The 16,456-nt window shown below is 27.9% G+C and overlaps 1 protein-coding gene across 3 annotated transcripts in view; it reads left to right on the top strand.

Moving 5' to 3' along the window:
- Nucleotides 1–16,456, top strand: part of LOC126838598 (uncharacterized) — a 61,428-nt gene that overhangs the window by 16,602 nt on the left and 28,370 nt on the right. The window contains exons 1-3 of one of the 3 annotated variants that reach the window (XM_050573146.1): nt 5,902–6,264; nt 15,739–15,896; nt 15,964–16,082. The exons of 1 other annotated variant lie outside the window; for it this stretch is intronic. In XM_050573146.1, the coding sequence (XP_050429103.1) occupies nt 6,098–6,264; nt 15,739–15,896; nt 15,964–16,082 (444 nt within the window). In that variant the 5' untranslated portion in view covers nt 5,902–6,097. Of the gene's footprint in view, nt 1–5,901; nt 6,265–15,738; nt 15,897–15,963; nt 16,083–16,456 lie in introns of those variants that run through there. One more of the 3 variants, XM_050573155.1, reaches the window with a different exon arrangement.

Raw genomic sequence — 16,456 nt, 5'->3', positions numbered from 1 at the left:
AATAAAATGATCATGACTATAGTTATATTTAGAGCCTTCAAACTGTTGATACGCAAAGAGTTGCACCCAAATAAAGCAATATAGTTTTACCCTGACGATAGCTATAAACGTTTGCTGAAATTGAATGTGTCTAAACGGATCATTTAACCAGTTTCGAGTATCTATAAACTGTTTATGGACATTATAGAAATAAAATCCGAACACATTCACTAACATGTACCATTTGATTATAACAAAGTCTACTGGTTCGTAAACGAGCAATTGGTGGTAAGAAATCGGCCATACATTTATTAAGAACAAATGTTTGACGGTGAAAGGTAACGCGGGTTTATTTGTTCTGTAACTTGTATGTTTTGCGTCGTTGAAAATATAACAGGCGCCTATTCGTTCGTACGCAAATGTACACATCATTGGATGATCAGGGTTTTTTAGGTTCAATAAGTCCGCAGTGTATTCATGATTCACACACACGTTCACTATGTCAGTTAAGGGTTGTCGAAACTGTTCAAGATCACGTACTATTTCTTCCGTTAACTTCAACGACCTTACCTCGTGGTCCCAATCGGTCGGTTCCCACAGGGTGATGTGTAATTTCCAAAGCCAGTCGGGTACCACTGTTTTGCCTTCGTACGCCATCGCTATCATATTGTACACATGCTTAGCAATGTGTTTCGTATCCCGTTCGGTTCCATACAACTTGTACAGTAATATCACATAGTCCGTGCATTGAACTTCCTGTATCTTGCGGAAGTATTTCAGTTGAGCGAGTATTTTATCGTTGAGCGGGTCCTCTGTATTGCTCGAAGTCAATATTCGTAATTCGTCGTCGTCGAAACGAACGGGAGTTTCCTTGATCGTCATGTACGAGTTCAACAGTTCAATCAAATCTTTCGGATAATGCCCCACGTTGATGTACTGTTTCGACAATGCAACCTAACAACATGGACATTTTTAATATTCAAAATGAAGACGAATGTGCTATGTACGAACGATTATTGTATCAAGATTTAAAATTTTAAATAAGTAGATAGGGTCCATATTATCCCCCCCCCATAACAATATTTTAGAGTGGGTTAATTATGAGCAGGTATAATATCAAATACAAATGTACTAGGGGTCGTGTAATCCGAATAAAAATTATTTTAATATAATAAATATAATGCGAATAACTCAAACATTTAATTTATGTAGAAAGAAAACACTGAAATGGACCCTTTTTGTCGAGAAACTTAGTTCGTACCACAAGGTGATGAAGAACTAAATGGTAATCATCAGGTGAATTCTCAATTTCTAATATAAAGGCAACTAAAACTAAAAAAATTTCATTTTGGGCATTTCCAGATGAATTGAAAGTTGAGTTGATTGTCAGAGTACAATATATCAAGTAATTTTTTTAAAGTCACAATTTTTTTTTTGTGTAGAACGACATTGATTAAGAAGTATACTTGGGCTACAAGGTATTTTTTCGTTTTTTTAACAAAAATAGTTTGTCATTTAACATTTAGGATCATCAGAAATCTACTGCTAGCACTGCCGGGATGTTTTAGCTTATTTTTATTCGAGCACAAAGGAAAACGAGAACCAGTTAATGGTATTACTTTATTGTGTTTTTAAATTTGATGCACTTAAAATTTAATTACGGGTAAGTTATTTTTAATTCACCTTTGTTTCTTCAGGAAGATCCAAATTCGCGACTCCATCGGTTACTTCGTCGGCAATAGGTCTAAGTACAAGTTCAAATAACGAAGAGGATGTCACATTCATTATATACAAAACCAACTCGAATATTAAAATTATAACACTCGAGTTTGCTGCCATTATGAATAATTAACTATTGCTAGTACTTCTGCTATTTTTATAACGTGCTTTATGTTGCTATAAACGAGAAAATTATGAAATTATAATTTATTAACTGAAGAATTTTAGAAAATTATAAATGTTGTAAAATTATTCGACGTCTGCTATCATTGGATACGTTTAAATGAATAAGATGTTGGCTTACTAATTTAATATTTGTTGTGTTTTTCTGTATTTTTTTAATGATATGCAATTCCTATAGGCATAAAACCGCATAATATTGACGAATAATCGTATCCGACACTCAGACTTCTGTAATACAATAAACACTTTGACATTTACTCAGTTGGATTTGTATACTTATGGATAATTGTACAGGGTAATAATAAGTGTATGTCACATTTTTTTTTTTTACTAAAAAGTTGAAAAAAAATTGTATTATGTTTAATATCAGAAATTATAAAATATAATTTCAGGATACAAAATGTTAATGGTTAGTGATAGAGGATTACTTTTAAATGTTTAGTTCTAAACTATAAACTTAATGAAAGCAGATATAGAATCTATAAAATCTTTAGACGACTTTACGTTACACAATGAATTAACGCAAATTTTACAGTTTTAAATGTGTTAAAGCTTTTCACGGATTAAAATATTATAATAATAATTGTCAGATTTAATAGTAGTGGCAATATACTAGATATTTATATTTAGTCGAAACCAGTATTTACAATATTATTGTTTAATTTAGCTGTTATAGGAAATCCAAAGCAGTTTTTTTAACAGGGTTCATTAGATAGGCAACTAATATTGCATGTGTGTATGTCGGAGTGTGTGATGAGACAAGGGGAACATTCTTCGCCAATAACTATATTGTTTATTATCATTCTGATTTTTACAAATTACAAGTAAACTAAAGTATAAAGTTGATCGTTATTGTTTGTCTTTTAAAATTTGCCCTTTAAAATTAGCCTTCAGGAAATATATTTAAGTTGAACATACACATCCACCGTTGATTTTATGTGGATTTAAAATGTTATCCGTTATATTTTGTGCAAATAAAAAATCCGAAAAATAATGAATCAACGATGTAAAAATATTATTTTTCAACAGATGGCGGTAGTGGAATCATATTTGAAAAATACTTTTTTTTATAAATAAATAGATAATTGGGTATTAGCACAGACGATCATTGATGATATCTCATAAATACATTGTGCATGTTACTAATTACAATTATTGAAATTTAAAAACAATTAATTTTTTTGGGTAGTCGATATATATTTATAGATAATAATATTCAAACATAGTAGTTAGGAATATAAGATTTGGATTCCCAAGAATGAAAAGGTTCAAACATAATTTTTCACCTTTTTTTTAGGAGAGCGTTTTTAAAGTAAAAGTTATTTCATCGTGGTTACTTAATATTGAAATATTTACTACCCATTTAAAGAGTTCTTAAAAACTTTACATTAACTTTTTTTCATCCGCTGCAACAAGTAACTGAGTAATTAACAAAAATCCAAATTAATTAACGAGCAGCATGTATCTGCATTTATCAATTTATCAAATTAGTAGTTAGTAATAAAATACAAGTTCGTTGAATTAATTAGGACTACACATTTTTGTTTTATTTTATTTTATCAGCGTTACTTATTTATTTCATAAAAGTTGTTTAAAGGAAAAAATTAACCTTATAATATATTTAATTAGTAATCAATCAGCCTATTAACGAGATTATCAATTGGATTATCGCCAATATTTGTATGCTAAGTAAATGTTGCGTATAAACAAGTTTATGTGGTGGTATAATTTAAAACTGTATTTGCTGCATGCGCGATAGTACACTTTTAACTATTTAAATATTAATAAGAATTATTTATTAATAATGTTATGCAAAGTGATTATTTATCAATCCGTCTATGAAAATCGTTTAAACTTAACAAATACCTACAATTAATTTATACTTTACCGACTAATGTGCATACTACCTTAACCTATAATAACCATGAAATGTAAAACTGTTGTAAGCTGTGCATATGTTTTGTAATTTTATTTGATAATTAAAATCTATTTTTGTAAATCAGTCAAGCCTCAGCCAATAACTGGCATACAAAACTTTTGGAAAATTTATATGTAATCATATTTAATCGTTATTTTTGAAATGTTAATATTTTTTTTGAAAGGCAGTGTTAGTGGGTAACTTTTAAAAGTAAAATCCTAGCAACTTTTATAATAATATTAAAATTTAACAGTTAAATTCGAAATGATGAGCTTTTTGAGTTATTGGCATTTGGCATTCAAAGTCATTGACGACACTTCGAATATATTTTCAAATGTAAATTATCTAAATAATATTCAAAAGTGTTTTTCGGCCGGTCATTATATATTTTTTTATTTTTCTACAATTTTGATCGCTTGATCGAATATTCGAATTTTAAAAGTTACCCGCTAAGACTACATTTAGATAGCACATTGGCAAATGTAATAGCAATAGAGTGGTTTTAGAAAAAACCTTATCCTATCGATTTGCCCAGACCAATTTGTAATTCAAGGTCCAATAAGAAGGTTATATTATTACCAAAGCCAATCATTCCATAATATGCTAATACACGCCATAGTTAATATATTATAAAAAGACACTTGGCTCGATAACGATTACCTTTTTCATTTTGCTTAGTTTATCAACTTAAGCAAATTTATAGATTGTGTTAAGAGTACTTTAAATCAATTAAGAAATCCGATTTTTATTATTAATACAATAATATCAGTTATCAAAACTTCGGTTATCGCCCATTTAAATTTGTACAGCATGGTAATTAAATTCGGACAAGCAGTGAGCAGAATTAATGTACTTGGTTGTAATCTTTTCAACAAATAAAAACCGTCCACGCCGATAGTAAATAACATAAAAGCGTTTGTGTTCGTTTAATTAAAACCCAAATATTCTCGAATGAGTTAATTAATTGTATTTTAAGCTAGTTGTAGTCGATGTCTATAAAACAAATTTCTAAAGTACTCTTTACACAATCAATAAATTTACTTATGGTAATAAATTAAGCAAGGTGAAAATGGTAATCGTTAACGACCCAAGTGTTTTTTAAAATATATTAACTATGGGGTGTATTAGCATGTTATGGAATAATTGGCTGCGGTAATAATATGGCTTTTTTAATGGACCTTGAATTTCAAGTTGGTCTGGGGAAATCGATAGAATAAGGTTCTTTTCAAAACCACTCTAATGCTATTACCTTTGTCAACGTGCTATTTATCTATTAAAATATCACATTACCAGTTGACTAAGTTCCAGAGGTGAACATTGTGTTGTATAGAGATAAATCACATTCTATTGCAATATTCTCTCATGGAGCTGACAAAGTCCAAAGATATTTTTAAAACAAGCCAGCTCGAGAAAAAAACCGATAAACCTCAGAGAAATCTTGTTTTTACTACAAGTGTCGATTAATTTTATTTCTATATAAAAACACACTTTCTTTTTAAAGTAATTATTCCATTCAATTTTGTTATCAAATTGTTGTTAAGTATTTTAATTGTATGTTTTGATATTTTTGTAAAACGATGGATAAACAAAACAAAAAACAGACAATGGTCCAGATAAGAGTGTTATTTTTTTAGACTTTGATGTTATAAAAAGCGCCTAATACAATATGACTTGTGAAATATGACCGTTTAGTAAAACTATAATCGTTCTGTATAATATTATTTTCTTATTTCCCAAGTAGTATATATTAACAATGTCTAGCAGACATTAGAAATTATGTTTTATCACTTACAAATATATATATATAATAAACTAAAGCAAAACTCATTCGATGGCTGATAGTATTGTACTGTTAAATGGATAAGATATTTAAACGACGGCGTTATCGCTGTGGCTTGTTCTCTTTTGACCTTTTAACAAACGTTGTCCACGGTCGTGAATGTAATATAGGTATAACAACAACGTTAACACGATTAGACAAAACGACTGAAACGTTTTATGTGTACGTATAAAATAATGTCTCTGTGATTTAGTCGAGTGCAATGTGTGTTATTCCAGTACGCCTCTGCCCAAAAAGTGATACCTAACCAAACCGGATTTCTACCAATAGGTCTCTTTGCCCAGACGACTGCTGTTGTGTTATGTAAGAGCGGTATGCATACTCCGAGCAATGCACTGAGACCTCAGTAGTCGACCGCGTGCCAGAGACCGTGCGCATTTTGTGCGGCTAAGTTTTCCTCCCATCGGCCCAGTCGGTTCTGTGTCCGGACAGCAGTATAGTGTAGTGAACCCTGTGTCATGGGGTGGATACCACCCTTGTGGACGTTTCTGGTGGCATGCGGTATCGCAGGGGTGGCGGTCGTCGGATATCCGGTGCCGGTCGACCGCGGATGCGTCCTCCGCAAGCACTCCGGTCCACATCAGTCCATAGGACTGACCATGCTGACCGACCTGTTTGGCGAAATGTAAGTACCAGACCGGGTTTGTCGTTGTATTTCGTTGGAATTAGGCATAATTATAGATATATATGCAACTGATTATAGGTACCTATAATCAGCTGCAATTGGTATATAACGAAAATAAAAGGTTAGCCTAGGATTTTCTGAGCTAACCGAATCTGACTTGAAAATTCGTGAGATTTCCATGTTAAACTAGAGCTTTGGAAACACAATAACGTTTTTAGGTTTTGATAAATAAATCTACGCGAAGAAAACCTAACGAAATTTCTTGGTTCACCTCCAGCCTAAAATAACGTTATTTGTGTTAAAATCGGGGTGGGTGTAATAAAAACGCTTCTATGGGTATTTCCATTTGATCTATTAAATAAAAATAACTATTAGTCGACGTCCAACCGGTAACCGGCCGCTTTGAACGTATCCGCCATAGCAATATTGATTAATATTTTAAGCAAATCAAAATGCATCGTATAGTAGCCCACTCTATTGGTTGTAGCGCACAATAAATCAAATCTGAAAGGACGGTTCAATGCTAACATAAACGTGACATCCTTGTTCTAAACCTACTATAATCATAATTCATAATAAACAAATATCTACACAACTAAAAATAATAATGTATGGATAATATAATTTATTATGATTATAGCAGGTTTAGAACATGCGGTTGCTTCGTTTTTGTGTGATAATTGATAAGAAGATTAGTTTTTATTAGTGTCCGGGGCCTGGTTGTAGCTACCATTATAATTGAGAAATTTCTATTTTTATTTTAGCAATATCCGCCTTTTTTGATAATTTAATCAACATGTATCAGTCATTGATGAACATATCAGCCATTTCGAAATAATATCAATGGACAAGATGTCTAACCTTACTTAACATGGTTTGTTTGAACTGAATACGAATCCGACTACATTATTTTTCTAACACGTCTATTTTGTACTTGTTTTTAAAGGAATTTTACTTAAATGTCCATTATACAAAAATGCCAGAGTAATCGATTTATTTCACAGTATCGAGTAATAATTAAACCATTAAAAATACATTAAATTAATTAAAATAACGATTTAATATATATAGTGTTATTTAAATATAGTATCTAATTGAAAAACGAAAAATAAATTACTGTTATAACCAAATTTTTAAAAAATTGGCTTTTGGTCTAATTTCATAAATTATAATATAAAAAAAATTAAAATTAAAAACTTAAGTTGATAATAAAACGTGTACTTGGTCGACCTAATTTTTATCTAATACATTTTTATTTCTTGCAAAAACAAAATAAGTCAAATATATATATTTTATTCATTTATTGAAATCCGTTTAAAAGCTATTTAAAAATACAATTATGAACACTAGATTGTAAAAAATAAATTTATAAATAGGTGACGGTGCAAAATAAGTTTAATTTCTTGAGTAATTATGTTATTTATGGTTAGTATAAATCTTATGACAAAACACGGTATTTAATTTATTTTTTACGATCTAGTATTCATAATTGTATTTTTAAATAGCTTTTGAACGGATTTCAATTAAATTAATAAAATATATATATTTGACTTATTTTGTTTTTGTAAGAATTAAAAATGTGTTACATAAAAAATAGGTCGACCAAGTACACGTTTTAATATCAACTAAAGTTTTTAATTTTAATTTTTTTTATATTATAATTTATTAAATTGGACCAAAAGCCAATTTTTTAAAAATTTGGTTAAAATGACTAATGCCTTTGTTTGAAATGACCGTTTCAATTATAACTCTAAAGGCAATTTTAATCGCCTCCAAATAAAAATGGATTTACGGGGATTTTCATCGTAATTGATTAAACATAAATAACTCTACGTGCACCTATTATGTATACCACCTGCATATTCATTATTATTTGTATGGATATTTTGTTATTTGGACATTTCTTATTTTGTTTTTTAAGTTGTTTACAACTTTGTGGAAGTGTTTTTTAAAACTAAACAAATTGCCAAAGGAATTTGGATTCAGCGAAAATGTAAAAACATTTTAAAATTATATGTATATTTAGTCATATTTTAAAAAAAGAGGAAACATTTGGTTGTACATTGTTACAATCGACTTATTTATAATCAATATCTTAGATTTGATATTGTAAGCACATTCAATTTAATCTAACAAAGGTCTTACGATATAATCTTATTTTAACGGTAAACATTTTTGCATGTGTCAGTATTTACAATCGAAAAGGAAAAACGGATTTACCATTTTTAGTATCTATTCTAGGAAATTTCTTTTACATTTTTTTCCTTGTTAAAGTGAACATTTTTACAATAATTGTGACTAAACAAAATAGTTTTTTAACGGCCTTCTAATTACTAGTTTTACCTAGGTGATAAACAATGTCTCCACATATATAAGTAGTTACAAATGTTTTAGAGAGCTGTTCTTCTTCAGTTTTAAAATAAGTTTTAAAGGGTTTTCTATAAAACTATATAAGATCATTTTTTTTTAATTTATGAAAAAAATCCGTTAAATGTGCTATGTGTTGAACAAAATAGATTGCCAAAAAAAAAAAAATTAAAAGGATTAAAAATTTAAACGGAAATTATTGTCTCGAATGAATAACCCGAATAATAAAACTTCATATCAACTCTCAATAAGAACTAAACCAAATGTACTACAGAAAAACGTTAGATAAAATTAAAAAATGTTATCTAACGTATTTAAAAAAATAATGTATTAGTTGTTATTCCTTTTTTTGACGATTATTTTACTACCTTTTGAAATCGACAAAAAAAAATACATTACCTAGGCATAGGCATTAAAAAAATGCCAGCAACCAACTAAACACAACCATAAGTAAGGTTTATAATTTTTACTAAAATTCTGAGGGAGATTTCAGTTTTTAAAGATTCGAACTTCCTCAGCCTCCACCCCTCTAGTTACGCTAATGTATGTCATGTGTTACGATAAGATATCTCATCATATTTACATATTTTATCATTTTACTTTTTAGATTACAGAAAATAAATAATGAACTATTTAAAAAAAAAACTAATATTTTTTAAAAATAATTGGCAAAAGTGTTTTTTAATTTTAATAAAAAAAAAAATGTCATAAATTATATTGAGTATTTTTCCAACATTTTAATGTTATAAATAGGGTAATTTTTTTATTGCCAAAAATTTGTGATCAACATTTAACTTATTTAAATATACTCATTTTCTATTAATGGTCTTTGGTTTTCCATTTCGGATAATTAAGATTAATTAACAAGTTGTTATTTCAGGCGTTATTTTGGGTATTATTATTATATTTTGTAAATGTTATATTAAGGTTTAATATTTTAAGTTTCATATTATGTGTTTAACGTTTTAAAAATAATTATACTAATTCATTATTTGTCTTTATTCATTCAATAAGAATTTAATAACCTCAATTTACAAATAAGGACCACTATTATAACTATTAGGCCATTTCTAAGGAGTGAAGTATAGGCAATTTTTTGAAAAATCTTAAATTAGTGTTTGAACTAAAATGTATACTTATTAATACAGTAATAAAGATACTTTTTTGATTGCCATTTTTGGTCAGACTATCACAGTCATTTTTAAAAGATAAATTACCATTTTTTTCCCATCAAAACTGCTTTGCGCGGGACAGGTTTGTGAGACCAGTATTAACAGTAAATTTACCAAATATTTAGAATGTAAAGAGAAGAATTTTATCCATGGTGTAGTGTTTTATTTTTTTCGATACCTATACCTAATATTTTTTTATAAATAAATTAAAAAAGGAAAAAAATAATGAATATTTACGAATGAATACTTTTGATTGTGCTTAAGTTATCAAAAATCTAAAAACGCTACCCTGTAGATACAGTTTATCTCTATCTATTGTCAAAATTATATACGGCTACTCTAAATACCGCCCTTGCATTCTTGTCCCCTTGTTTTCGTAGATAAATTACGGGTGGGTAGCGTCCTCCTAAAATAAAAAAAAAAAATAGATAAAATGAGAAATATAATAAATATTTGATAAACAATTTAAATAATTTAGACAATTCTAATGAAATGCTTCGAAAAAAAGCTTTCAATATCTGATAAATTCATGTATAATATTTATAACTTTACATAACATACATTATTACTAATCTTATTATTTGTCTACCTTCTTTTTATAGATAAAACCAATCGGTGTAGTGATTGATGACATTTTAATAAATATATTTTCTTGTAATTATTACATATTATGGATGTATTTAGTTAAATGCAACTACTTATTCAGTTTAACTAAAATACTATAATTAAAAACATCAGTTTTACTAATCGACAATTATAGATTAGTAATATTATTTGGTGATTGTTTTTGTCATTCAAATATTACGTTGTGCATGTTATCCAATACAAATAAAATTCATTACTATACGTAGGTCTAGCATACATCAATTTAATATACGTTTTTAATAACATTTAATTGTAAAAAAAAAAATAACTATTAGTAAACTTTATCATCATTGTCACGACAGTTTTATCATTTTCAAATTTGTTTTGACATCAAGTTTTTGATAATATATATTGGTAACACAAATGTATTTCGATAATATTATTTGTAAATAATAAAATGTATAATTAATGAATAATTTGAAACGTTAAACTATTATTATGCCGTAAATATATTCTATCCAACCTCAGTTTATATATTATTGTATTACCTAGCAATTTTAAAAAAACTGGTTTCATTCCTTTGACTCGTGTATCTAAATAGTAAATAACAATAAATATGTTTAATTATATATTACTCCTGTTGTGAATGATTAATAAGTTTTGTTTTGTAATTATTTAAATCGTTTTGTGTTGTAAGGCAAGAAAACGTGATGTTTTCCTTGTATTTCGTAACTTATTTGGTATTTAACCGTTGTAAAATATTATTAATGAGTAATAATAATTAATTTATGAGATTTTTTTACGGTTATACCATGGTTGAAATATACTATGGATAAGCAATGCATATGGAACGACTGGACAGCGTTTTTGTAGTTTTTTTTCTGACAAAAAGGCTCAAAATGCATTTCAAACAAAAATGCTTGTCGGCTAAAATAAACCATGTGATGGATTTTTCTGTCTATAGCTATGCCATACGTATCACTTATTGCCTATATATTGTACCTATATTATATTTTAATTTATGATTACACTCTGACCTCGGCGCCTTTTATGTTTCTTTTATCATTACCGGTATTTTATTCATTAAGATAAATAGCTTAAAATTAAAATAGAATAGACTATTTTATCAATTGAGTAATTATCTTGGGTTACCATTTGGAATGACGCCAACATTTATAATATGCTAAGTGAATGTTGCTTATAAAGAAGTTTCTGTAGTAGTATGATTTATAACAATTTTCCTAGCCATTTAACTCGTCGTGATTCCCATAACGGTCTTCCTTATTTGAACAGTGAAATGTCGTGTGGACACCACTTCTTTTTTTTATAGCTGTATTGTGCATAGATGATACCTACGTTCTACCTAAGTTTCTCGATACTATAAATGCAGTTGGTATACAAGCTTATCATCGGCAAATACCTCAAGCAGAAAATTTTTGAAAATAATCTTTTTTACTAAAAGTAAAAACGTTCACTCATTCAACCCTAAAATCTTGGAAAAAACAAAAAAAAAATTAAAAATTTTCATTGTTCAACTTTGACTATTTGTAATTTCGAATAATGTCTATAGAGTAAAAACAAAACAGTGGACGTTTCTTATATGGGACGCTATAATTAAAATCATTAGGTATATGATACACATTTTACTAAATATTTTGTGTAATGTTGATAAGTTTATAAATATTTGGAATTATGTAGGTAATCATACATTTGAGCTTTGAAGTATATCATTTTTTTAAATACTAGAAAATAATTAATAATTGCAGTAATAAGTAATCCAAGTCTGTAAACAATTGTCTTTTTGTTCCTAACAAAATCACTATTTTTATATAAGTATCATAAAAAGCAAGCCATAGTGTTTTGCACTAAACATTAATTTTAAATATATTCCGGCGTGTTGACTTTTAAAATTGATTTCAGAAAGTACCGTTTATGACACTTGTGTACAATTAATGTGCAACTGAAAATATTACAATTCAGTTGAATATAATATGTCCCGGTAGCTATAAACTTTGTAGGTATAACTTTTTTATTTTTATTAAAAAAATGCATTACAGATGTTTTAATCCAGACAGAATATCGTGCTAATTGTTACTTGTTAGTGGTTGAGTTACTCGGAGTTGTTTATTGGTGGTATGCAATGAATAAATTATCGCATTATATTATAAGGACAGAAAATAATTGGCTGACTTACTAAATGCACTTTTGAGCAATACTGGTTGAGAACGGATTACCTATGTGAGAGCCAGATGTCTGTACTTTTTGGATAAAATGTATTCGTTCACCGGTAGTGACTTAGACGTGTTCATTAATTTAAACATTCAACTCGAGTTCAAAAACTCAGACTGGAAGTTTTCAACAGCTATTTATCAGATTAAGGTTTTAGATTTGACAGAAAAATCGTACAGACATTCGTCCATGTTCCGCTAATAATTGAATATTTTTTGTATTATTTAAATACATTACATAAATAATTTTGAACTTTTTGTATCAATATTTAAAAATTCAATTTATTCAGCTATTAACCCATTTGTTTTGATATTATAATGTAGGTACATTATTCATGTTTTTCTTATTTTTTTTTTTTACTTATTACATTCACATTGTTTTTTAAAATATTTGTGAAAATAATATTTCATATTATTATTATTATTCGATTGTTGAACTAAAACTTACTCAAAATTAATTTGTATTAAGTCCAAATGCTTATTCTGATCGTCATTATAAATGAGTATTGCAAATGTTTAAGATAATCAAATTAAACAAATATATTAATAAATAAAAGCAAATAAGTATATCAAATATTAAATTAAAACCTAATTCGACGTTAGATTAATAGTATCAATTTACATGTTGTTTTTTAACACTCGCAGTTAATGTTGAACTTTAAATCGGGTAACCTCAATTACAACGAAATCGAATAAGCAAGTGTTTACATGTTTTTGGCTTAAGAAATTAATTAGTCCAGCTCGAACCTGACCTAACTTGATGTGAATTGAGTTAATTTCTGAGTGAAATTCGTTTGAAGTAATTATTTTGCATTGAAAATGTTTTGTATGCATTATCGATGCCCATAATAAATGCATTAATTATTTACTTCTAATAATATTTTCACTGAATTTCGATTGTAACATCTTTGGGACTTCTACACTTTCTTACCACGTTGACATGCTTTGGTTTCTAATGCGCATTATAGCTTTATTGCGAGTTAATAATTAATTCGAGATTTCTCAAATTGAATTAACTATTTCTCCGGAAACATACATTGCACGTGCGCCCAATTGTTGATGCACATTAACTTATTAAATACCAAAACCAGGTAATCAATCGAAACGACATAACCGTTTTAAGTTTATAATCTATTTAATACAGTGATTTAAAACGCCACTAAGCTAAAATGTACACTATTTATAATAACTAAAATGTCTATTGAAATGATTAATAATATTCAGAGTTTGAACTCTTAAATAACAAATAACAATGAACATTTTAGAGTTATGCTATGATAATAACCCCACTTGGACCTATTAACAATAACAATACATTATCTTGTAATAACGCCCACGTCTCGTTTTTTAATTCGGAAATTTATTTTCAGACGTTTATATTTACTTTAGTTTTGGATTTTACTTTTTATCGGATGAACTTTGGTTGGCAATTAAAAAACAATACATTTAGGTTGTTTTGGCTACGGAACAAAATAATAGGAGTATTTTTATCCGGAAATGTTTTTTCATACTATCAAGCTTGTGGCATAACAAATAAATAATATTGCAGTTAACCTGACCTAACCTAACTTGTCTTATTTTTATGTTACACTTCTTATTTGGAACACAGTCAATACACGTGCACTAGTTATGTAAAAAAATGTGTTCATTAAATGAAAAATGAATTTCGAGTAGGTATGATGTCTGATCCACACACTTGATACATTAAGAAATCAGTTTAATGGAAATAAAAAAGTTATCGTGGGTCAAGTAATAACACGCCATTACAACACCGTTACCTTCTCAGCTTCGCATCCAAACTAAAAAATTCAACATAACGTAATATGTATGTATCACGGTGTTAATACTTTCTGTTTCTATTCTACTTATTTGCAGTACTTGCTTATGCAATATTAATAAGGAATAATTAAATCGATAAGGTTGTAACTAAGTTGATTTGTACATTTTTCGAACAGATTTAAGGTTAACAACAAGAAACTCTTACTTGGCAAAATAAAAATGTAGCATTTATGATTTATGTAGAATTAGAACGTTTTTTCATTTATTGCAACATAAGTTTTTGATGACTATTTGTTTTATTTGAATTTTTATTTAGTATAATTATTATGAAAAATATTCACAAATAAATAAAACTATTAATAGTACATAGGTTTAATACAAATTGCTTTACTAATAGGACCAAAAACTAAAACCATGAGTTGATTAGTTCGTTCGTTTTTACAACAAAATATCATACATTTTGGACAAACTGAATTTGTTTTCAAATAATAGCTAATTCTGTCAACATTGTCAGTAAAATTAATTTTTCTAATTTTTTAGGCGTTAAAACACATATTTTAAAATTCATAAAATTAAAATAAATACATTTTTTAAGTGATTCGTATTATATTTTCTACCAATGCAATTGAGAGACCATACAACATTATTAGGACATAATATCGTAAAATGCTAAATAACAACATGCGAATTTTTTAATTATACGTTATAACAAATGTAATAGTATTTTCTTATTTTTACTTTATACATGAACAAATCTTAGTAGGCCATAGTAATTGTTGAAGACCTTGAACTCTATATGAATTATTAATGTATTTTATGCATGCTATATCCTTATATTTATTTAAATAAAAGTATTTTATTTTAATAAGTTAACTAAAAATATGTCACTATCATAAATTATTCGTTAAACAAATTTAACAGTTTTATTTATTTTTGATAGTTTGTAATATCTGAAATTAGAATTACCTAGACTTGAAAATTCTTAGGTTCTTCGATTTTTCTTTTTCATTTCGTTAAATTTTTAAAATGGCTTTCAAATTAATATTTTTATCTTTTTAATTGATCCATTTACTTTGGCAATGCTTATTATTCTTCATTGATTTACAGCATTACAGTTAGAAAACTTAATAACATTTTACATAAATTCTTTAAATTTAAAGTGACTAGTTAAACCATCGACGATCAAGCATACATTTATTGTGTTTAGAATGAATATGTGTTCATTAAAATACACAATTACTGTATTATTATTATATATTACTATATAATTGTCAAGATTAATATTTCTATGGAATAAAACTTGAAAAAAAAACATTAAATAAATAATAACGTGTTCTGTTTAGGCTTATGACTGAATCTAATGAAAAAACCTACTACGTGTCGATATGTCGAAGAATACCACTCAATGGTTCCACAAGTTTAGCTGGAGCTGTGAAATTCAATCCTAATGGAGAATACGTCGTTTTGGGTCAAATTGATCAAGCCGATGTCGTTGTAAACGGTAAACTTAAAAACAATAATTGTATACCTCAAACTGACTCTGCATTAACCTGTACTTATGTTTTTAGAGAAAACTATCGTTCTTACGTACACTGGAGGTGATGTTAACACTGATTTAGACAACGAATGCAGAGGCAACCGATGGAAGACATATCTCACTTTTATCTGCAACCCATACGTGATTGATGTAAGTCGAAATTGACAACTTGTGAAACTCTTTTAATTAAAAAAAAAAATTCTATAATTTAGTTTTCAGTTTTTAAGAACTACACTGAAACAAATTTTCCGGTAAACTCAACACTGATAAACGCCATTATAAAATTGAAATCGTCTAATACATACTACTTTTTAAGGCGCTCAGTGTAGGCAATCTTTTGACAAAACTTAATGTAGGATACTTTGTTGGTTGTTAATTTTGTTATAAGCCATTATTATTTAACATTGAATTAAAAAAAAAAACAGTTCCAACTTATTTTTTTAGCTTTTTGAACAACGGTAAATCAAATAAGTTTTTTAATACATTATTTATGTTTTTTTTACTATTTTGACCTTTTATAAGTT

The sequence above is a fragment of the Adelges cooleyi genome, unplaced genomic scaffold, assembly GCF_023614345.1.
Source record: "Adelges cooleyi isolate 19-005CV unplaced genomic scaffold, UGA_ACOO_1.1 ACOO_flye_CR_arks_rails_tigmint_CR_PRNA_108, whole genome shotgun sequence".
Taxonomy (NCBI): Eukaryota; Metazoa; Arthropoda; class Insecta; order Hemiptera; family Adelgidae; genus Adelges; species Adelges cooleyi.
This window is presented reverse-complemented; position numbering and strand designations above follow the sequence as displayed.